A 22,854-nucleotide genomic window follows, 5' to 3' on the forward strand; every position below is an offset into this window, starting at 1 on the left:
AGCTGAGAGGAAATGAAAATGAGTTTGTAACAAAAATCAGTTTTGTCCAGTTTTCCTGTAAAAAGCTGAACTCTAATCTAAGAGGATGTTACTGACAGGAAACAGCTGCATTATCTGCAGTCTGTGTGATCACAGCTGCTTCAATCATGTTTGTGTCTGCAGAGGTCAGAGGTCACAGTCTGCAGGGTCCAGCTGTCCGTCTGTGAGGAGTGACCGGTCCAAAGGCGACGTTCCAGACTTCAGTGGTGAACCTGGAGCAACGAGGTCAGAGAGCTGTGATGACTCCTTTACATGTTTGTGTTTCCTGGATAAATATGACCTGAAACATCCTCAGATTGTTACAAAGATCCATTAAAAAGAAAACAATGAAAGAGAAAAGATCCAAATGTTCGACTTGGTCATTTGCTGTTTGAGGACAGTGATGCTCATATCTGTGGGGAAAGTGTGACCTGAGTGGGTTCATGTTTGTCTTTAAAGAACAGCTCTGATGCTCTTTGTGTCTGATCTGTTAAACAGTCTGAGAGGTCACACAGAGACCCAGCAGCTAAAGCCTGGATCATACTGGCTGCTGTTACTCCATCAGGACAACACTGAACCACAGTGCTGTTCATGGAAATCAGTGCAGCTTTACACTGTATCACCAAAGTACTGACTCGTCTGCCTTCACACACATATAAACTTGAGTGACATCATATTCTGATTCCACAGCATTTAATATGATGTCAGCCAAGAGTTCAACATATAACAGCTTAAACTGTTCTGAAAAGGTTTTTTCACAGGTTAAAAAGTGTTTACGGGATTTTTAACAGTTCTTTCAGAAGCACATACGTGAGGTCAGACACAGGGAAGCAGCAACACTGACTGAACACAGCTTTTAGAGGCTAAATTCACATTTTAATAATGAAAGTGGCTTCATGTGTGTGTCCATGGTTCATCCACAGAGTGGAGCAGCAGAGCTCAGAGGGTCCCAGTGGTCAGTCTGCCCAGCAGCATCAAACACAGCTGGACTCCATGTTTATGGTCTGTACATGTACAACAACTACTTTATTATTAATATTAATACATTTGTTTATAGGTCCCTTTCAGAACACCAAGGACTCTGTGGACTAAATGACCAAAAGAAACAAACTTTGAAATCAGACGTGCAAATGTGATCACAGGGAAACGTTTTAAACATCGAGGCTTTAAACAGAAACCAAAGTGAAACAGTTTGTAGTCGAGATCAGTGGGAATGAAGCTGAATAACTGTTTCTTCAATAACTCTGAGAAATAAATGACAAATATGATGGAAATTAGCAGCATTAGCACTTACTAATGATGTGAGTCAACACTCTGCTGTATTCAGACGACCACATTAGGTGGTGTAATGGAAACCAGTGGATCCAGTCCAGTCGTGGCGACCTGTGGCGAGTCGATCTGAGCAGCTACTAATGGAAACGGGGCCATAGATGTGTTTGTGCTTAATAACAGTGAATCACAGGATTTTTACATTACAGTTAAAATCTCATGTTGTTTGTTAAAGTGTGCAGTTCAGGGTGTGTTACTAAAACTGTGGTTTGCTCACTTTCCAAAGACCCAGCCCCCATAAAAAGCAGCCAATCAGCTCTAAGAGTTACACACACGTGTAAACCAGAGCAGCAAATCAGGTCCAAATGTGTTGTTCACAGTGAGTGGATCATCAGTGTGCTGCTATGTTAACATCCTGCAGCAGGATGTGTTTGGTCAGCTGGTTCACATTTCCTCAGGACCTTCTTGATGTGATGTTCTTCTGCCTCCCTGGCTGCTGTGTCTGTGGGGATGGCGTTCGCTCTGTGTTGTAGCGTCCTGATGACGCCCAGTTTGTGCTCCAGTGGATGATGAGAGTCAAACCTTAAATACTGATCTGTATGTGTAAACAGAGTGAACCTTTAAGACCAGCTGTCTGTATGATCAACTCTGTCACCTATAACATCGCCAAGTTTCTGGCTTCGATCATCAACCTGTTGGTAGTTCAGCTCTGAACACCAGTGAAATGTTTCTCCCACTGAAATCGCTGCATTCATATGAACAGAATCAGCGTTTTGGGACCGTGGAGTTGTGGAGAAATTCTCAGTTAATCAGATAAAGTCAAACTTATAATTGGTGAGGAGATCGTGGATGATCTGCTTCTTGATTGTAAAGAAGTGGATGTTGTGTGGACTGAAGTTCAGAGTGGTGGGTCATTCATAAATATTCTGTTCCAGCTGCTGGAGGACAACATCATCACGTTTGTGAAGAACGAGCTGAAGAAGATCCAGAAGGCTCTGAATCCAAATAAGCCCCAGTGCTTGGAGTTTCAGAGGGAGGATGATGAGCAGAGGAGCAGCAGAGAGGCATTTGTGAAGATCACAGTGGACTTCCTGAGGAGAATGAAGCAGGAGGAGCTGGCTGACCGTCTGCAGAGACGTAAGAGGATTTCTTACTTAAGGTTTTAAGCTGTTAGATAAATGAGACACTCATGACACCAGTGTGTTCAGTCATTTCTCAGTGGGTCAGAAAATGTCGTCAGCGATTTGTAAAATATGATTGTTGAAGTTGTATTTTTATTATTATTATTCAGAATTTCCAGCTGCAGTTTGTCATCGTAACCTTAAATCCACCCTGAAGAAGAAGTTCCAGTGTGTGTTTGAGGGCATCGCTAAAGCAGGAAACCCAACCCTCCTGAATCAGATCTACACAGAGCTCTACATCACAGAGGGAGGGACTGCAGAGGTCAATGATGAACATGAGGTCAGACAGATTGAAACAGCATCCAGGAAACCACACAGACCAGAAGCAACCATCAGACAAGAAGACATCTTTAAAGCCTCACCTGGAAGAGACGAACCAATCAGAACAGTGCTGACAAAGGGAGTGGCTGGCATTGGGAAAACAGTCTTAACACAGAAATACAGCCTGGACTGGGCTGAAGACAAAGCCAACCAGGACATCCAGTTCATATTTCCATTCACTTTCAGAGAGCTGAATGTGCTGAAAGAGGAAAAGTTCAGCTTGGTGGGACTTGTTCATCACTTCTTTACTGAAACCAAAGAAGCAGGAATCTGCAGCTTTGAAGACTTCCAGGTTGTGTTCATCTTTGATGGTCTGGATGAGTGTCGACTTCCTCTGGACTTCCACAAAACTACAATCCTAACTGACCCTAGAAAGTCCACCTCAGTGGATGTGCTGCTGATAAACCTCATCAGGGGGAAACTGCTTCCCTCTGCTCGCCTCTGGATAACCACACGACCTGCAGCAGCCAATCAGATCCCTCCTGACTGTGTCGGCATGGTGACAGAGGTCAGAGGGTTCACTGACCCACAGAAGGAGGAGTACTTCAGGAAGAGATTCAGAGATGAGGATCAGGCCAGCAGCATCATCTCCCACATCAAGACATCACGAAGCCTCCACATCATGTGCCACATCCCAGTCTTCTGCTGGATCACTGCTACAGTTCTGGAGGATGTGCTGGAAACCAGAGAGGGAGGAGAGCTGCCCAAGACCCTGACTGAGATGTACATCCACTTCCTGGTGGTTCAGGCCAAAGTGAAGAAGGTCAAGTATGATGGAGGAGCTGAGACAGATCCACACTGGAGTCCAGAGAGCAGGAAGATGATGGAGTCTCTGGGAAAACTGGCTTTTGATCAGCTGCAGAAAGGAAACCTGATCTTCTATGAATCAGACCTGACAGAGTGTGGCATCGATATCAGAGCAGCCTCAGTGTACTCAGGAGTGTTCACACAGATCTTTAAAGAGGAGAGAGGACTGTACCAGGACAAGGTGTTCTGCTTCATCCATCTGAGTGTTCAGGAGTTTCTGGCTGCTCTTCATGTCCATCTGACCTTCATCAACTCTGGACTCAATCTGCTGGAAGAACAACAAACAACCTCCAAGAAATCTAAATTATTTAACAAACCAAAACTTCAATCTCTCCACCAGAGTGCTGTGGACAAGGCCTTAGAGAGTCCAAATGGACACCTGGACTTGTTCCTCCGCTTCCTCCTGGGTCTTTCACTGCAGGCCAATCAGACTCTCCTACGGGGTCTGCTGACACAGACAGGAAGTAGCTCACAGACCAATCAGGAAACAGTCCAGTACATCAAGAAGAAGCTCAGTGAGAATCTGTCTGCAGAGAAAAGCATCAATCTGATCCACTGTCTGAATGAACTGGATGATCGTTCTCTAGTGGAGGAGATCCAACAGTACATAACATTAGGACTTGTCTCCAATGGCAATCTGTCTCCTGCTCAGTGGTCAGCTCTGGTCTTCATCTTACTGTCATCAGAAGAAGATCTGGATGTGTTTGACCTGCAGAAATACTCTGCTTCAGAGAAGGCTCTGCTGAGGCTGCTGCCAGTGATCAAAGCCTCCAACAATGCTCTGTGAGTAAACATGTGATCAGGCTTTATTTATAACATAAACAGTATCATGTGTGATGGACCCTTAAAAACTTAAACATATTTTTTTACATGATCATCAGCACTAAATACAGTATATTATAGTTAATGTTTGATGGCAGCAGTAAATGTCAGAGTGTCTTAAACATATCTGGGTGTCAGCTTTTATCAAAGTCACGTCCAGAATCATCCTGTAAGTAAATTTCTTTATACAGCAGCTTTCACAGGTCAAAAACCACAAAGTGCTTTACAATAGAAACAGGCAATAAAAACACAGAAGATAAAAACATTAAACAGCAAACACTGAACATCATACAGCCTAAAACTAGTTAAAGGCCACTCTGAATACTAGAGTCTGAATAAATGAGTTAGTGGGACCAGTAAAAGCCTTTGACTGGAAGATCTCAGATGTGAGAAGAGCTGTAGGATTGTAGAAAGTCAGAAACATAAACTGGGACTAAAAGTAAGGACTAAAACTTTAAATAACGCCTAAAATGAACTGGTTACCAGTGTGAAGAGATTAAACTGGAGTAATGTCCAGTCTAATGTGCTGGTTAAAAGCCTCGCAGCATGATTCTGTACTGACTGAAGACGTTCAAAGACTGTGATGGAGCCGTAGGTGATCAACTCCCTCATTGCTCCTCTGGTCTTATTGCTCTGCATCAGTGCACTGCTCAGCTGAAGATGAGTTCACTTCTATATGTTACAATCTGCCTCACCAGTACAGCTCCAAGGATCTGCAGCTGCTGAATCAATTATATTCCTCGTGTTTCTTCTGGTTTCCTGTTGTTAGATCTGCATGCTTGATTGTTTTTCAATCTCTCCAATGTCGTGCACTTTGATTTCCGACTGTACACAGTCTGTGAACCATGACAATTTGTGACAGAATGCAATGATCAGTGAGGACCCGGAGGACACTGACATTTACACTGTGCAGAATGAGACTTGAGACTTTATCTCACTGCTTTGTGGACGACTGATGGAAGGACTAATCACTATATCTGCTTTAATTGAACGAATTTCCATTTCACTGGTTCAGTCTCCCAGAATCTCTCAATCATACCTTGACCTTTTCCTAGAGTAACTAACCCTCACTCACCAGGATATGAGCCAGCCTTCCCTCTCATTGCTACATACTTACAGTCTTGCCTATCACCTAGGGCTGCACGATTAATCATTAGAAAAACGCGATCTCGATTCATACTTGTGTGCGATCTCATTTCCAAATGACAACGATTAAAAAAAAAAACGACGATTGTACCGCATTTTGATCCGGGACGTAATCTGCATGAAAACAAGCGCTCACTCTTCCTGCTCAACAAATGACAAGGGCGGAGCCTTATACCACGTGATACAGAAGCTGTGCCGTGTGATGCTAAAATTAGCGGGAAAAACAACGGAGAGCACGTCAGGGATGACGAGAAAGTGACAGGAGAAAATCCGTCCCGGTCAACCACCCAAACATCAATAACGGGAACCTTATACAGCGCTTCCCTATACCCGTCGAACTCCCGCAGGCACAAAGAAACTACGGAGGCTATTACTTATCACCTGACCAAAGATATGGCTCCATCAACACTGTGCAAAACGAGGGATTTAGGAAAACGATCAACACCCTAGACAAACACTACACAGTGCCGTCCCGCAACTATTTTTCTATTGTTGCACTACCTGCTCTGTACACGCAGCGTCGAGCAACGGTGGAGACGGAATTTCAAGCAGGACAACATTTTGTTGTTTTTATGTTTATTTATTGTTTTTATGTTCAGTCTCAACTGTTATGAAGTTGATGTGCAGTTAATAAGTGCAATAAATAGGGATGGGTATCGTTTAGGTTTTATCCGATACCGGTGCCAAACCGGTACTTTTGAAACGGTGCCGGTGCTCAAACGGTGCTCAAACGGTGCTTAAAGAATGGAGAACACAAACTTTGTCCAAAAACCTCTCATGCTCAGCTGTTTTTTTTGTAAAAAGATAACAATGTTAGCCTTTTCTGCAGCTATGGGGCATATATGGTATCACTCTTGGCTGGAAGCAGTGCTTAAACAATGGAAAAAACACAAACTTTGTCCAAAAACCTCTCATGTTTAACTGTTTTCCACTTTTTCTTTGGTCATTTTAGCCTTTTTGGCCAGGGTGAAGGGAGTATCTGCCATCAAACAAGAAGACAGCCGCATGTAGCTATGATGATGTTTGCTAGTTCACCTTACATGCATTAATGTAATAACGTGGTTAGCCTACTCAACGTAAATTACACACGAACAACATTAAGCTACTCACGCAGAGAAGAACGGCTGCTGCTGCATCATCATCCTCATCATTTCTGCTACACTGGCAGGGCGGGGCCAGGACTCTCCTCTTCGGGTTTTTGGGGGATGTTCTAACTCCGGGTCGATAACAGGCACCACACCCGCAGTAGATGCGCTCGGTGTGAGGTCTCGCAGCAAGCTATCAAATACGGCGCATTTCTCGGCTTTAAAAAAACGCTATGCGTCGCCAGGTGTTTCATCGGATTCGAGGTGTTACCTCCTTTGACAGTATCACAGTATCAGCTTAAAGCACTTGTTGCTGCTGAGTTTGCATCTTTTGCTGTGAAGTACAGCCAGACTTTGACCGCTTCGCCTTGGACATTTTTAATCTGTAGCTCTGCTCTAACAGAACGTACGTACCCGGCCCCGCCTACTATCCTCGGAAACGTAAAATGATTGGCTATAAGTGTATCACAGCTCAGGAAAAAAAAGCACCGAAATAAAGCACCGAAATGTGCGCTGCTTTTCGGTCTGGTTACTACCGTTTATGTCAGAACCGGTGCCATCATGGCACCGGACACCGGTACCCATCCCTAGCAATAAATATTTATACTGGAAAAGAAAATCGTGAAAGAATCGTGATCTCAATTCTAAGCCAAAAAATCGTGATTCTCATTTTATGCAAAATCGTGCAGCCCTACTGTCACCTGTTCACAGAATGAGTCATCACTTGTTTTTGTTTAGCATTTAATGATCAAGTTCCAGGTCTTTATATTTACACAGGGAACATTTTTAAACTAAAACGTTTTTTAGCCATAAATAGTAATGCACACTGACATTTGTCTTTCTTTCAAAGGTTCAACACAAGAAGTGATTTAAATTAATCACAAACAGTTTGTTATCAAATGACAATTTTTCAGATTATGTCTTTATTTTGTTTTTGTTTTTTAGGCTGAGTGTCCCTGATCTCTCTGAAAGAGGGTATGAAGCTCTGTCCTCAGTTCTCAGCTCCCAGTCTTCTACACTGAGAGAGCTGGACTTAAGTAACAACAACCTGCAGGATCCAGCAGTGGAGTTTCTTTCTGCAGGACTGAGAAGTCCACACTGTAAACTGAATACTCTGAGGTGAGATCAAGTTATGTTGTGCTTTTCATGAATTGACAGAATTAACCAATAAGAAGCCACTAAATGGGGAAAAAAGTCAGTTAAACTTCTGTAATAGTTTTATGTTAGTGTCATCTCTTAGTGTTGACTAGGGCTGCATGATTTTGCATAAAATGAGAATCACGATTTTTTGGCTTAGAATTGAGATCACGATTCTCTCACGATTTTCTTTTCCAGTATAAATATTTATTGCACTTATTAACTGCACATCAACTTCATAACAGTTGAGACTGAACATAAAAACAATAAATAAACATAAAAACAACAAAATGTTGTCCTGCTTGAAATTCCGTCTCCACCGTTGCTCGACGCTGCGTGTACAGAGCAGGTAGTGCAACAATAGAAAAATAGTTGCGGGACGGCACTGTGCAGCGTTTGTCTAGGGTGTTGATCGTTTTCCTAAATCCCTCGTTTTGCACAGTGTTGATGGAGCCATATCTTTGGTCAGGTGATAAGTAATAGCCTCCGTAGTTTCTTTGTGCCTGCGCGAGTTCGACGTGTATAGGGAAGCGCTGTATAAGGTTCCCGTTATTGGTGTTTGGGTGGTTGACCGGGACGGATTTTCTCCTGTCACTTTCTCGTCATCCCTGACGTGCTCTCCGTTGTTTTTTCCTGCTAATTTTAGCATCACACGGCAGCTTCTGTATCACGTGGTATAAGGCTCCGCCCTTATCATTTGTTGAGCAGGAAGAGTGAGCGCTTGTTTTCATGCAGAGTACGTCCCGGATCAAAATGCGGTACAATCGTCGTCTTTTTTTTTTTTTTTTAAATCGTTGTCATTTGGAAATGAGATCGCACACAAGTATGAATCGAGATCGCGATTTTCTAACGATTAATTGTGCAGCCCTAGTGTTGACCTAGTGTTGCAATAAACAGGATTTATTGCAAAAAATCTAAAAACTCTTTAGTGCACCCTCATTGCAATTTAATAACAGTGTTTAATGTTTATGTGTCATTTTTCAGACTGAGTCACTGTAAGCTCTCAGAGAGAGGCTATGAAGCGCTGTCCTCAGCTCTCAGCTCCCAGTCCTCTAGTCTGAGACAGCTGGACCTGAGTAACTCTGACCTGCAGGATTCAGGAGTGAAGTTTCTGTCTGCTGGAGTGAAGAGTCCACGCTGTAAAATGGAAACTCTCAGGTCAGGATTTAAAATGTTCCACCGATGATCATGTTAAACCTGATTTCTATTACTGCATAAACAGTCAATTGATTTGAAAAAAGTCTTAATGTAGAAATTAGCGTCTGGGGTTTTTAGTGATATTTGTTCACTTTCTGTCTTTCATTTGCAATGAAATGTCCCATCTGCTCCTCTGAGTCCAAATTCTTTATTTTAGCAGTGCTTCATCCACCAAACCTTCTAGTTCGATTCCTGTATTCTGAAGGTTTTTACAGAGCTGTTTGTTCAGATATCAGAATTTGATTTTCAGAAAATTTTAGTAATAAAAATATGATCAATTGATTATTTCTGACTGAAAAGATGAAATATATATTTGGTCATAGTGATATGACTCATTGCCTCACTTAAACATAAAATGTAAACAAAAATTCAAAACAATAGATTAATATAAAACTGAATTTGACTGTTGAGCTTAAAGTGAGCTTGAATGTTATTCACTTCCCGTTTTATTTTGGTAGTTATCGTCTCTGGTTTTTACTTTTACTTCCTCCCCCGACATTGTCTACATTAGTTTCAGCTGTAGAAGATTTATTGACTGTTTGATTTGTCACTTTTTTTAAAACTATAATTGTTGACTTATAAACTATTGCTAAAATGTATTTTTATTAAAATACCAAATAATTTATTACTTTATCATCTAATTAGATTATAATTCTGTAAATAGGGGAGATAGTGTGGTCTATGTGGGTTGTCTTCAGGTACTCTTCCTCCCACAGTCCAAGAACATGCATGCAAGGTTAACTGGAGATGTGTGATTGTGAGCATAAATTGTCTGTCTCTGTGTTTACCTGGCTACATCACCATGGTTACTGATGCTGAACCAATAACCTGGTCTGGATCAGGTTATGTTCAGAGTTTTTGTTTAAAATCAACTGAAGTGCCTCGTTTTCACTGATTCTTTCATTTACAGGAAGCTTTAAGTGTGATATAGAGTCAGTTAGGGTTGCAAAGGGGTGGAAAATTTCCGGTAAATTTCCAAAAAGTTTCTGGTAAATTTCCATGGTAAGTTAAGCTTGGGAATTTTGGAAATATTCCATATTGGAAACTTTCCATGGAAATAATGGGAATTATGGAAATTAATGGGAATTTAGGAGAACTAACTGGGAATATATTATTTCCAAGCATAAATATAAACAGAAATCATAAGAAAACCTCCATGCAAAATGTTTTCAACAGATATTTCAACAGATTTATTTGTAAGTACAGTAGAATAGAACACGTTTCAATAACTTGTTTCATGGATGAATAAAAACAGAAATGTTGAGTTCAATATTACCATCCCCTAACCCCGCTCATTCAAAAATGCCCCCTGTCCAAAAATCTCCACAAAGTCCCATTCAAAAGGTTAAATGAAAAATGCCACTTATCCTCCAAAACGTCCCATTAAACATGCAAATCTTCCTTCAAGCAATCCTCTTTTCTCATTTTTGCTCAGTCAATAGACTCTTCCTGGACCTCATCATCATCCAACAACATGTCCACTTCCTCAGCATCCAACTCTGAGTCTTCCTCTTCAGTGTCACTTTCCAGCCTTGTTGAGGATGGCTCTGTGTCAGGCTCAAAGAGCCGTAGGTTTGCCCGAATGCCGACCAGCTTTTCCACTCTCACATTTGTGAGCCTGTTGCGAACCTTTGTGTGGGTGTTGCCAAACAGTGACCAGTTGCGCTCGGAGGCGGCTGATGATGGTGGGATTTGGAGGAGGATGGAGGCTACAGGTGCAAGGGCCTCAGATTCACATAGTCCCTTCCACCAGGTGGCTGCAGATATGTGCTGGCATGACTGCCATATTCCATCCCCTTTCCAAAGGCCTTGCTTTGTTCGATACTTTGCCAAACTGCCTAGAAGTTTGCCTTTATCGAGACCCAGGTGGTCAGACATGGCTGTAATGACCGCATAGGCACCGTTGATCTCTTCCCCAGAAAGTATGCCCTTGTCATATTTGGGGTCCAGCATGTATGCTGTTGCATGCACTGGCTGCATGAAGCCAGTGCATGCTCCCTCTGCTGTTCCAATGACTTGACCACAGCCGTTTCCTCTGCTTTCAGTAGTAGGGAAGTGGGCAGAATTGTCTGGATTTCTTCTTTGAGTTCTGCAAAAAGGCACTGGACATCTGACAAGATGGCACCATCCCCCTCTATCTTCGCTATTGCTGCTGCAATAGGTTTGAGGATTTTCCTGCTGCTAGATACTCTTTCCCAGAACACATCATCCAAGATGACCTTCTTGATGTCACTGTCGATGCCTACAGACTGGGATATGGCCATCTCTTGCAGAGACTCCTTTCCCTCCAGAAGGCTGTCAAACATGATAACAACACCACCCCATCGCGTTATGCTGGGAAGCTTCAGTGTAGTACTCTTGTTCTTTTCCTTTTGCTTTGACAGAAATGTAGCGGAAGTTACTTGTTTGCCTTTAACATATTTCAGAACTTGCTTCACTCTCTTATTCAGAGTGTCCATTGTTTTTAGTGCCATTATGTCTTTTAGGAGAAGATTTAGTGTATGGGCTGCACAGCCAATAGTAGTTATATGTGGGTAGGTCTCCTCCACATGTGCCCAGGCAACCTTCATGTTGGCTGCGTTGTCAGTGACCAGTGCAAAAACTTTATCTGGTCCAAGGTCATTGATGATCACTTTTAGCTCATCTGCAATGTATTGGCCTGTGTGTCCGTTTTCCTTTGTGTCTACACTCTTGTAGAACACAGGCTGAGGAGTGGTGATTATGTAGTTAATAATTCCTTGTCCCCTGATATTGGACCATCCATCAGTGATGACTGAAATACAGTCAGCTTGGTCAATGGTCTGTTTCACCTTTGCTTGAACTCGACTGAACTCTTCATCCAGTAGATGAGTAGACAATGCATGTCTGGTTGGGGGAATGTATGCTGGTCGGAGAACATTCAAAAATCTCTTCCAGTACACATTGGATGTCAGCATCAGGGGTGAGCCAGTTGCATAGATTGCACGAGCGAAACACTCATCTGCGTTTTTCTGGCTAGTGTCATCCATAAAATCAAAGAATCCTCCGATGCCAGAGGGACCAGGAGCTGATGAGTGGGTATCTGACTCTGATACAGCTGAAACAGATTCATTTTCCCCTTGAGTGGAACTCCTGGCTGCTGCATGTGTTGGGCCTTGAGGAATTTTTTTGCACTTTGCAATGTGCTGCTGCATTTTTGTGGCATTCTTCACGTACGTCTTATCACAATATTTACACATATATACAGGTTTCCCTTGCACATTAGCTGGTGTAAAATGTCTCCACACATCAGATAGCGCATGTGGCATTTTTCTGTAAAATAAAACAAGAGCTTGTAAAAATGCTAATGCAATGCAAGAGATCGTAATAATACAATTGCAATATGATAATAAACAGATATAAATAGTAAGGCTAGCTAAACAACTGGAATGATCTTCAAAACAAAACAGCCAAATGAGGAAGCTAGCATCTTCTTTATGTTATACTAGCTATGGCTTATTTAGCATCTAACAGATGCTAGCATTTTATTTAGCATCTTATCAGATTGCTATCTATAGGATTAATACATTTTTTGTGATATTCACAATTTAAACATTTAATGAATATATTTTCCCATAATATCATCAAAACTTACCTCACTTGTTAAGTCCACAGGCTCAAATGTGTGCCTTCAATACTCTTTGTCCTTCAGGCTCAAAAGTGTGGTCCATGTGTACATGTGATGGAGGCATGCACAGTGCCAGTAGGTGGTCTCAATAGCCATGCAGCAAGCATGTGCTCTGTACATGTGATTAAGGAATGGCATGGATATTCAAGTGTATTTGAATTGCATTTGTTTGTTTTTGTCAATATTATGCTAAAATATACTTTGCTCAACTATATTTAAGTTCCCTAAGAAGAGCCAACCTTCAATTTTGAAAATTCCCAGTTTATTCCCATTAATTCCCGTTTATTCCCATGGAAAGTTTCCATCTTTGAAAATTCCGGGAATTTTGCAACCCTAGAGTCAGTCATATCTGACTAATGTCAGTGAATGAGGCCCAGCTGTAAAGTCACAGCAGTCACACTGTATGTGTCTCATTGTCACTGGAGTTTAGGCTCCATGCATCCAGCTGGTGCTGCAGAAAAAGTAGAAATGTTTCTGTTTGGTTCTAATGCTGAGTCTCTTTTACAAAGATAGCACTGCAGCTAATCCTGCTCATGTAGCCAGTTAGTAAAAACTCAAGTCACTGTCAGACACAGCAGACATTTATTGATAATCTCACTGTATGTGGTCTTTTAGCGCCTCCTAGTTGTGAACATGTGGAGTGGTGTTAGTCTGGGTGACGAGTGTAACTGTTGAGTGAGAAAGACTGTGGTCGTGTCCAAATTCATGGGCTGCTTCCTCCTGAGCACCCGGCCTTCGCGGTCTACGTGGGCCGGGTCCTCAGAAGGTCGGGTAGGCCGGAAGTAAACGGCCGTGAAATTGGACGGTCTAGCCTTCTGATTAGCGTCGCCGCTGTCTCGGTGGAGTTTAATAAACTCGGCCGTCTGCTCCTTGCTATCTAAAATATAACAGGACACTGGTGTAAATTGTTGACCATCTCACACGTCTGTTTAATCAGTTTTCTGTTTGACGTTTATTCAGTTGTGTAAAAACCAAGGACGAACCCACCCGGGGGATTCATAGTTTTATTTTATCTAATCTGATAACTTTAATCTCAGCCAAACCGATTTACTCACGAACAAATAAAACACTGAAAAAGCCAAACAATGACATTTTTAGGTTGTCTAAGTGACTTATATATTACTTTTAACCTGATTAGCGAAAGTCTGCGGTGATCTGAAAATGATGTGCCGGGAGTTGTGCCGTTCTCGGCCGCATCAGTGACCCTCGAGCTCCCGGCTAGCTGTCGAGCTGGTGGGTAGCAGACGTCTCCGAAAACGTCGAAGCACTTTTGCAAATATGCGATATCTTGATAAACCGAGCAGATATTTGATGTTTACACAACTACTTTCTCGCCTGAAAATATGTTAAAAGTTTTGTGACCCAGAAAGATTAATAAGAGTAAATTTAAATCTTAGTAGCGGTCGCCATTACCAGAAACTGGAGTTTGGCTGGGCCGCAATATGAATTCTGGGATATGGTGGGCCACGAAGGACACACCCGACCCATCCTTCAAATTCGGGGAAAAGGAGGACGCATTTGTCGGCTGCATTCGGAGGAGTCCACGAATTTGGACAGCCTTCGGCGCGTCGCTGTGATGTTATCGGTCTACAAATGCGGCTCAGGAGGAAGCAGCCCATGAATTTGGACACACCGAGCATGCGTGCTGGTAGCACCTTAGCCACAGCTTGAGTGTGGAGGAGAAGCTGAAAAAGAAGGTTTTCTAGTTTGTAAGGAGGAAAAAAACTGAGAGGAATAAGTTAAAGAGAGGCTGGAGAGTAACACAGAGCAGCAATGAATGCTGCTCACACAATTTAGACAGTTTAGCATTAAATGTACGAGTGAGTTAGCTCCCAGCTAACTAGCAAACCAGCTAACTAGCAAACCAGCTAACTGCACCCACAAGCTGCGACTGCGTCTTTCTAACAAGAGCGTCAGACACTCAGACTGGTTTTCTTTGTGGATGATGATTTATTCTCACTGATCCTTCATGATGATGCTGCCATCCACCCACTGCTCCTAGCAGTGTTGCCAACTCCTCAGTAAGGAAAATTGCTATTGGCTGTCCTAAAAGTTGCTGGAAGTCGCTGAATGACGTCATCGCCTAATTTGGATAAATGGTCATGCTAATGTAATTGTAACGTACGTTGTAGGAGAGAAAAATAACATCGTGGAAGCGACATAACGTGAGTAAAAAACGTCCTGGAATGCATTTAAATAAATAAATCATAGTTCTGTCTGTAACTATTACAACACTCTCACCACATTTGTTAACAATTCTCTCAACAAATGTGTTTCTCCTCGTTCTTTGTTATCCAGCTGAGACTTTGGGTATAAATGTGTCATAAACAGGAGAAAGCAGTGCAGGTTCAATGTAATCAAACCTCAGACTGAGTTCAAAATCATCACCTGTCCCTGATACCACGTCAGCACCAGAACCATGATGTGTTTACTCACATTTAAAAAGGTGGAGGTCAGTGTGAATGGACTGTTGTCATTGGTCTGAATGTGCCTCTATAAACATGTGCTCTTCATTATTGATGTTTTCCTAATGAACAGAAAATGAGACTTAATAAAATCCTCTGACTGTTGTTGGAGCAGGTTGGGTCCTGGGTTTGAGTCCCCCGCTGAACCACAGGGGCTTCTAGCTTTGTTTCACAGTGTATAGAACAACAAATAAAACCAAATCTCAAAAAAACGCATCAAACTTTGAGGGTTGAACCAAGGATGAGGAAGCAGACTCGGCCCCAAACAGCTGGATATATGGATGTTACCACAGCAACCACAGCAGTGTGCTCTCAGTATATTTAGTTGTATAAAGGTGTTTGTGGTGTGTTGCAGCTGAAGCAGCCTCATGTATGTTGACACAGGGAGAAAATAGTGTGAGGACACTGTTCACAGCAGTCACAGCTCGCTGCCTTCAACAGTCTCTTCCTTCCTTGTTTGGATGTCACTGATATCATCTTCTGCTCTCACACTGACCACCTGTTGGAGCTAACATGCTAACATGGAAGCCGCAGGTATGCCACCTGTGGCAGCTGAGGTCACGTGATCTGAGTGTTTGAACCACACGTTGGAGCAGCGTTTCCAAACATCTGCACTTCAGAAGCTCCAAAGTGTGGAAACGTCACTGTGGAGCATCCCAAGAGATTTTCTTGCCTCTGCAAAGCTAAGCTTGCAAACAGCACCATAGTTTGTCAATCCCAACCAATCAGAGCGCTCCTTATGTCACGTCACATGACGCGTGTGTTTACCTCTTTGATTAGCACCCAAAGAACTAAAGAAAGGCTAAAAGGACGTTCAGCCAATCAAATCCCTCCTAGGAACAGGAAGTCTAGAGAGGAAATGGAGCAGAGAAGGAGAATCACCAGTTTAAATGTCTGAGTTTTAAACTGGTGACCCTGTAAAGAGGCTTTTATTGACTCTGTTTTCTTTACAGCTTTTTTCACCATTTAAACTGTTTAATATCAGATTTAGAAATAACTTTTGGACAGTTGTTGTACATTTCCACTAAAATGTGACACAAATAATGACTTTCTGACTTTACTTTGGACTAATCTAACGACTCAGCCTAGCTATGTTGGACTTGGTGTGGAAGCAGCTCCCAGTTTGAGTTCAGGAGACAGACACCCTCTACTTTGAAGATCAGCTTCAAACTTTCCTTTTTGATAAAGCTTATAGTTCGAGCTGGATCAGGTGACCCTGAACCATCCCTTAGTTATGCTGCTATAGGCTCAGGCTGTTGATGATGCTCTGCTTTCTTCTCCACTCCCCTCTTTTCACTCCTGATGCTTTTATATGTCACGACTGCATGTCCTTAACTTTTGTGTCTCTCTGAGCTCATCTCTTCTCTTTCCCCTCACCCTGCAACCAGTCATGGTAGATTTTTTTGAAGCTGAGCTTTGCTCTCTTCAGTTGGGTGTCTTCCCTGCTGCCTTTAAAACGGCGGTGGTGAGGCCCCTTCTGAAGAAGAGCAATTTGGATTGTAATGATTTTAATAACTACAGACCTGTATCCAACTCACCATTTTTAAATAAAATCTTAGAAAAACTTGTTTTTACTCAGATTAATGATTTTCTAAATGATAGACAGATCCTGGAGATATTCCAGTCTGGATTTAGGGTGAACCACAGCACAGAGACGGCTCTCCTAAAGGTTTTAAATGATCTTAGATGTAACTGGGACGCCCAAAACCTCTCAGTGCTGGTGCTACTGGATCTAAGCGCAGCCTTTGATACAGTAGACCACGCTATTCTTTTAAACAGACTGAAACACATGGTGGGCCTCTCTGGTGCTGTACACAACTGGTTCACTTCCTATCTCTCTGACAGATCTTTTATGGTGAGTATGGATACATGCTCCTCTAAGATCCATAAAATGACATGTGGTGTGCCTCAAGGGTCGGTTCTAGGCCCTGTACTTTTTAATTTGTATATGTTGCCTCTCGGCAGTGTCATCAGGAGGCATGGAGTGAACGTCCACAGTTACGCTGATGACACGCAGCTGTACATCTCCGTGTCTCCTGATGACACCAGACCAATGGATGCCCTTTTTAACTGTATCTTGGATATACGATCTTGGATGGCAGAAAACTTTTTACAGCTTAACCAGGACAAAACTGAAGTTTTAATCGTCGGTCCTGAGGCTCAGAGAGAGAAACTCTTGTCTAAATTACAGGCATTTTCACTATGTCCTTCGCTACAAGTGAAAAACCTGGGTGTTATTTTTGACTCTGAGCTTGGTTTTATCCCACATGTTAAACATGTAACCAAAATTGGATTTTATCATCTAAAAAATATAGCCAGAGTCCGCCCTATTCTCTCTCGGGCCAACACGGAGATGCTGATGCATGCTTTTATTACCAGTCGCATTGATTACTGCCCTGCTCTCTGGTCTTCCTAAGAAGAATATTTCACCTTTACAACTCTTGCAAAACTCGGCAGCTCGTGTGCTGACGAAGACCAGAGGGCGGGCCCACATTACACCGGTTTTAGAATCGCTGCACTGGCTCCCCGTGTGTTTCAGGATCGATTTTAAAGTTCTTTTACTGGTTTTTAAATGTCTTAATGGTCTTGGGCCTTCTTATCTCTCAGATCTGCTTTTACCATACGAACCCTCGCGGACCCTGAGGTCCTCTGGTGCTGGCCTTTTGACTGTCCCTAAAGTCAGGACACATACTCACGGAGAGGCAGCTTTTCAGTGGTATGGTCCTCGTCTGTGGAACAGCCTGCCGGAGGAGCTCAGGGCCGCAGAGAACATACATGTTTTTAAGAACAGGCTCAAGACCCACCTTTTTAATTTAGCTTTTACTTAGCGTTTATTTATTTTATGCTTATTCTATCCTGTTATTCTATTTATATTATATGCTGTGTGCCCAGCCTGGAGGCTGCAGTCTGTAACCGGCTCCCTGTGATAGTGTTTCCTCACCTGGCTCATGTGTGCCCAGCCCAATTTTACTCTTTGTGTGTGTGTGTGTGTGTGTGTGTGTGTGTGTGTGTGTGTGTGTGTGTGTGTGTGTGTGTGTGTGTGCGTGCGTGGGGGGGGGATATGTATCCATGATCGTTTATGTTAATGAGAGTGTGGGGAGTGAGTTGGAGGGCGGGGGGGCGCTTTTAACCATGTAAAGCACTTTGTGCTATATCTTTGTATGAAAAGTGCTTTATAAATAAAGATTGATTGATAGATTCTCCTCCAGGAGCCTGTTTTCACTGGGAGGATCGTTGTGTCAAAGGGAGTTCTTCCTTCCCACCATCACCAAGTGCTGCACACAGTGGATTGTCTGGTTTTTGGGGCTTTCTCTCTAATATTGGAGGCCTTACACTGTTAAACAGCTTCAGACGACTGTTGTTGTCTGTTGGGAATTGTCACTTTTAAATAAAGTTACATTGAATGGATGTAAATGGATAGATGTTATTGTGACAAACAGAAAATGATCTTTAAAAGATAGATTGTTGTTTTGTGTGTCTGCAGTCTGTCAGGCTGTCTGATCACAGAGAAAGGCTGTACTTCTCTGGCCTCAGCTCTGAGCTCCAACCCCTCCCATCTGAGAAAGCTGGATCTGAGCTACAATCATCCAGGTGACTCAGGAATGAAGCTGTTGTCGTCTGGACTGAAGGATCCAGGCTGGAGACTGGACACTCTCAGGTATGGAGAGAATGTCTGATAGAGGAGGACAAGCTGGAAACATTTCCTGTGTCCTTCACTCACTTCCTGTTTGTTTCCTGCAGATGAGACATGAATAATCACACATGCAGGAATATTTTCAGGGACAGACACACTAGTCTAGCTGGATAGTACGTGGATATTTATGTAGGGGGTCTCCAAGGAGTCTGTTTGCAGGAACATTAATGATAACTGATAAGTCATGTTGAGAGTTTCCTTAAAAGTAGACCTACAGTTAGGTCCATAAATATTTGGACAGAGACAACATTTTGTAACTTAAGTTTTTAAAAATCTCAGTGACGAACCAATTTCAGTGACCAAAAACGCCGTTTACGTGTGGACGAAAGGTGCAAACGCATAGAAAAATCTGCGTTTTCAAAAATACCCGGGTACGTGTGGACGTAGCCTAAGGATCAAACCTCTATCATTATGCAATCGATTATAGAACTCTAAGCATATATGAGTAAATATTTCTAAGCATAAATGACAATCAACAATATAAACCTTACAGCTGGTTTTAATAACAGAATTTATTTGTTTCTCAAATGAGAAAGAGCTATCGAGAAACACTCCTAAATCTTTAGTTGTTAACTTTTCCAGTGGGCCAAGGTCAACATTATCTGCTAATGCTAAATAGGCTGCCGTTATTAACTAACGCTAATTTGATGCGAATTAGCATTATGCACTAATGTTAACACTTACTTTTTAACAATGTGAACGGCTAATGCTAACATTACAACAATGTTGTAATGCTAGGGTAAGCATTACAACATTGTTGTAATGCTTACCCTAGCATTACAACAATCTGAGCTGCTAATGCTAAGTAGGCTGCCATTAGCACCTACGTCTAATTCAAGGCAGATACGCATTAGAACCTAATGCTCATATCGTTTTCCTTTACTTTATAACAACGTGAGCAGCTACTGCTAAATAGACTGCTGTTATTAGCTATCCACCAAAAATATCCACCAGGGTGGATATTTTCGAAAACTCAGTTTTTGCATTTACGTGTGGACGAGAAAAACGGAGAAAACGCAGAAAACGCAGCGTCAAAGGTGTGCGCCTTTTTTGACGTCACACTGTGCGCCACGTTATTGTTTGGGTGAAATGAATTTCTACAATACTGTTACTGTTAATTCTACTCTCTGCAGTGTTTACATGCTTACATATACACACAGTTACTGTCCCTCCACACATACGACTCTGTTCTGCTTCTATGCCCCAGCTTTGTTTACTTTTTCCCACCGAGGCTTCTAGACTTCTGATTGGCCAACATTTCTACAGGTTAGGAATATAGCGCCACCTGCTGCTTTGGCATGTTCCTGGCAGCGTTTTCCTTCATTTCTGCCTTTATGTGTGGACGGGATTATTTTTTAAAACGAAAACGGAAAATCTCCGTTTTTAAAAATACCCGTGTACGTGTGGACGTAGCCTCAGTAGTCTGTAAAGACTCTGTGTGCCTTCCAGAGTGCTCTGGCATGCACACACACCTTAAGGTCATGAGAGAGGTTGTACCTTCTCTTACTGATTTATGGTTTAGGAGAACACCTGCTCTGTGTCTGGTTAAGTATAAGAGCCCTTTGTTAGGGGGACCGCTGGACTCTTAGCACCAGCTTTGGGGAGTCTTCACAGGGTCACATCTGGAACACACACAGACACACACGCTATGCACAGACTGGTACTCTTTGTTCATACCTGTGTAAGACGTCACATGTTAATGAACTTGTGCATATTCATGTAAGCTCAATAAAGAGCAGTGTTACGAGGGAGCAGACGAGAGCGACTGAGGTCAAGTGAAGGAACGGCGCTGTCACAGTTCTCTCCCTCATCAATTGTCTGGTTCCAGCGGTGGGTCTGTGCTAGACGACCCATCACCAGCTTTTTCCACTGGTTACCAGTACGTGGTAGAATCCACTTCCAGATCTGGTTGTCTTTAAATCTGTGAATGGATTGGCTCCATCTTATCTCTCTTTAACAAAAGAATCCAAGTGGAGCCCTCAGGTCTGCAGATAAGCAGCTTCTGACCAGAACTAGACGTAAAAACAGAGGTGAGCTTTATCGATGGCTGCAGCCAAACTCTGGAACAGTCGCCCTTCACATCAGGTCGTCACCAACACTGGACATTTTTAAAAGCCGGTTGGAAACACATTTGTACTCTGTAGCTTTCAATCCTGACCAGTCTTTATAGTCATTACTGTGTATGTTTCCTATTTTCTCTCTACTCTGTGCAGCACTTTGGCTCAAGCTGTTTTTAAATGTGCTGATAAATAAATGTAGATTTCTTTGAATAAAACAGTGGAGCCGAGCTTTGAGCTCAGTGTGTAACAGTGTGTGTGTGAGAGCCATGTAATGTCCATGTGTGCATGCTGACTGTGCTGCTCTGACCCCCCTCCTCCTTTCAGGGTGGAGCCTGCTGGAGTCCGATGGTTGAGACCAGGTCTGAGGAAGTGTAAGTGTGTTTTTAATGGGATTCATGAAAACAAAGCAGCACACATTCAACCATCTTCATCATGTCAGGAGTCATCATCAAAGTGTCAATCAATGAACAGATGATGGATCAATAACTGCAGCTGGATTGTGTTTGTTCTCTCCATCAGATTCCTGTCAACTCACAATCGACACAAACACAGTGAACACAAAGCTCCAACTGTCTGACAACAACAGGAAGGTGACACATGTGGAGGAGGTTCAGTCATATCCTGATCATCCAGACAGATTTGATTACTGGGAACAGCTGCTGTGTAGAAATGGTCTGACTGGTCGCTGTTACTGGGAGGTCGAGTGGAGAGGAGACGTTGATATATCAGTGAGTTACAGAAGCATCAGAAGGAAAGGAGGCAGTGACTGTTTGTTTGGATACAATGATCAGTCCTGGAGTCTGATCTGCTCTGATGATGGTCCTCAATTTGTCAGGCACAATAACAGACAAACATCCATCTCCTCCTCCTCCTCCTCCTCCTCTGTATCTAACAGAGCAGCAGTGTATGTGGACTGTCCTGCTGGCACTCTGTCCTTCTACAGAGTCTCCTCTGACACTCTGATCCACCTCCACACCTTCAACACCACATTCACTCAAACTCTTTATCCTGGGTTTTGGGTTGATCCTGGTTCCTCAGTGTCCCTGTGCTGAGTGGAGTGTAAAGAGTGTCTCCTGTTACAGAAACACTCTGACTGTTGAACAGATAGTTCAGTCTGTACATGTCTGTCTCTTTCACTCACAAACACGTTTTCAGATTCATGGATTCAATCAGTTGATGTTTGAAACTCTTCTAAATGATTCCTTGTAAACTTCTTCAGTCACAAACAAACAGGAAGTGATGTCACATGTGTTCCTGTCCACACAGCAGAATGAGTCTATTGCTGACAGTGATGTACAAACAGAGTGAGCATTTCTGAGGCCCAAAATAAACTGAGTAGTTCACTGAATGAACAATGGACTGTGAGCTCAGTTCCTTCATCATTAGTATGGATTATATATGTATATGTATTATATTAGTATCATATATATCAGGTGCTGCTGCTTTCAGTCATTGTGCAAATGTGCTGTTTGTAAGCTTGTAAAGCTGCAGTCAGCTGAGACTGAAGAAGTCACCTGATCAGTGAGCAAACGTTGCTGAAAACGTCCAGATGAACAGAATCAACCTTTTGGGATCAGCCAGCAATGCAGCATCATTGTTGTTCAGCTTCAGAGGTTTGCAGGAATGAACTGATGAGCAGAAACAGCTGCAAAGTCCAAGAAAATACCAGCTGGAGTTCAGCTGCATTTGAAGAAGTCAAAGAAAAGTAAGGATGGCAAAGGGCGACGTTTTCTTCCAAAGAGCTGCAAACATGGTCGACGCCTCATTAGAAGAATCATCTGGACATTTGTGAGGAACTCTAACCAAGAAAGCAACGTCACACAGATCCAACAGACAGTTTCCATGACTGCAAGTGTTGAGTGGAAAAATGCTACATTGCATTATTGCATCCTCTCACCACAGGAGGCGCTGTTGGCACCACTGATTGCTGATCAGCTGTTCTCTGATGATCTGATTGATACTGTGAATAACGGGACTCACTGAACTCTGTGACACAGTGAAGATTA

At 42.7% G+C, this 22,854-nt stretch overlaps 1 protein-coding gene across 1 annotated transcript; it reads left to right on the forward strand.

Moving 5' to 3' along the window:
• Positions 1-162: 162 nt before the first annotated feature.
• LOC147300687 (protein NLRC3-like) lies at positions 163-22,049 on the forward strand (the record flags this gene model as incomplete). The annotated part of the gene is made up of 9 exons (XM_086284918.1): positions 163-264; positions 942-1,020; positions 2,223-2,424; positions 2,579-4,379; positions 7,595-7,768; positions 8,771-8,944; positions 18,579-18,752; positions 21,173-21,219; positions 21,368-22,049. Coding segments are annotated over 9 exons (3,286 nt in total), but the record flags the coding sequence as incomplete, so codon positions are not given.
• Positions 22,050-22,854: the final 805 nt, after the last annotated feature.

The sequence above is a fragment of the Aulonocara sp. 'chitande type north' Nkhata Bay genome, unplaced genomic scaffold (genome assembly GCF_057382095.1).
Source record: "Aulonocara sp. 'chitande type north' Nkhata Bay isolate Kocher_YH1m ecotype deep benthic unplaced genomic scaffold, A_spYH_male_GT1.1 unmapped_scaffold_19, whole genome shotgun sequence".
In the NCBI taxonomy this organism is placed as follows: Eukaryota; Metazoa; Chordata; class Actinopteri; order Cichliformes; family Cichlidae; genus Aulonocara; species Aulonocara sp. 'chitande type north' Nkhata Bay.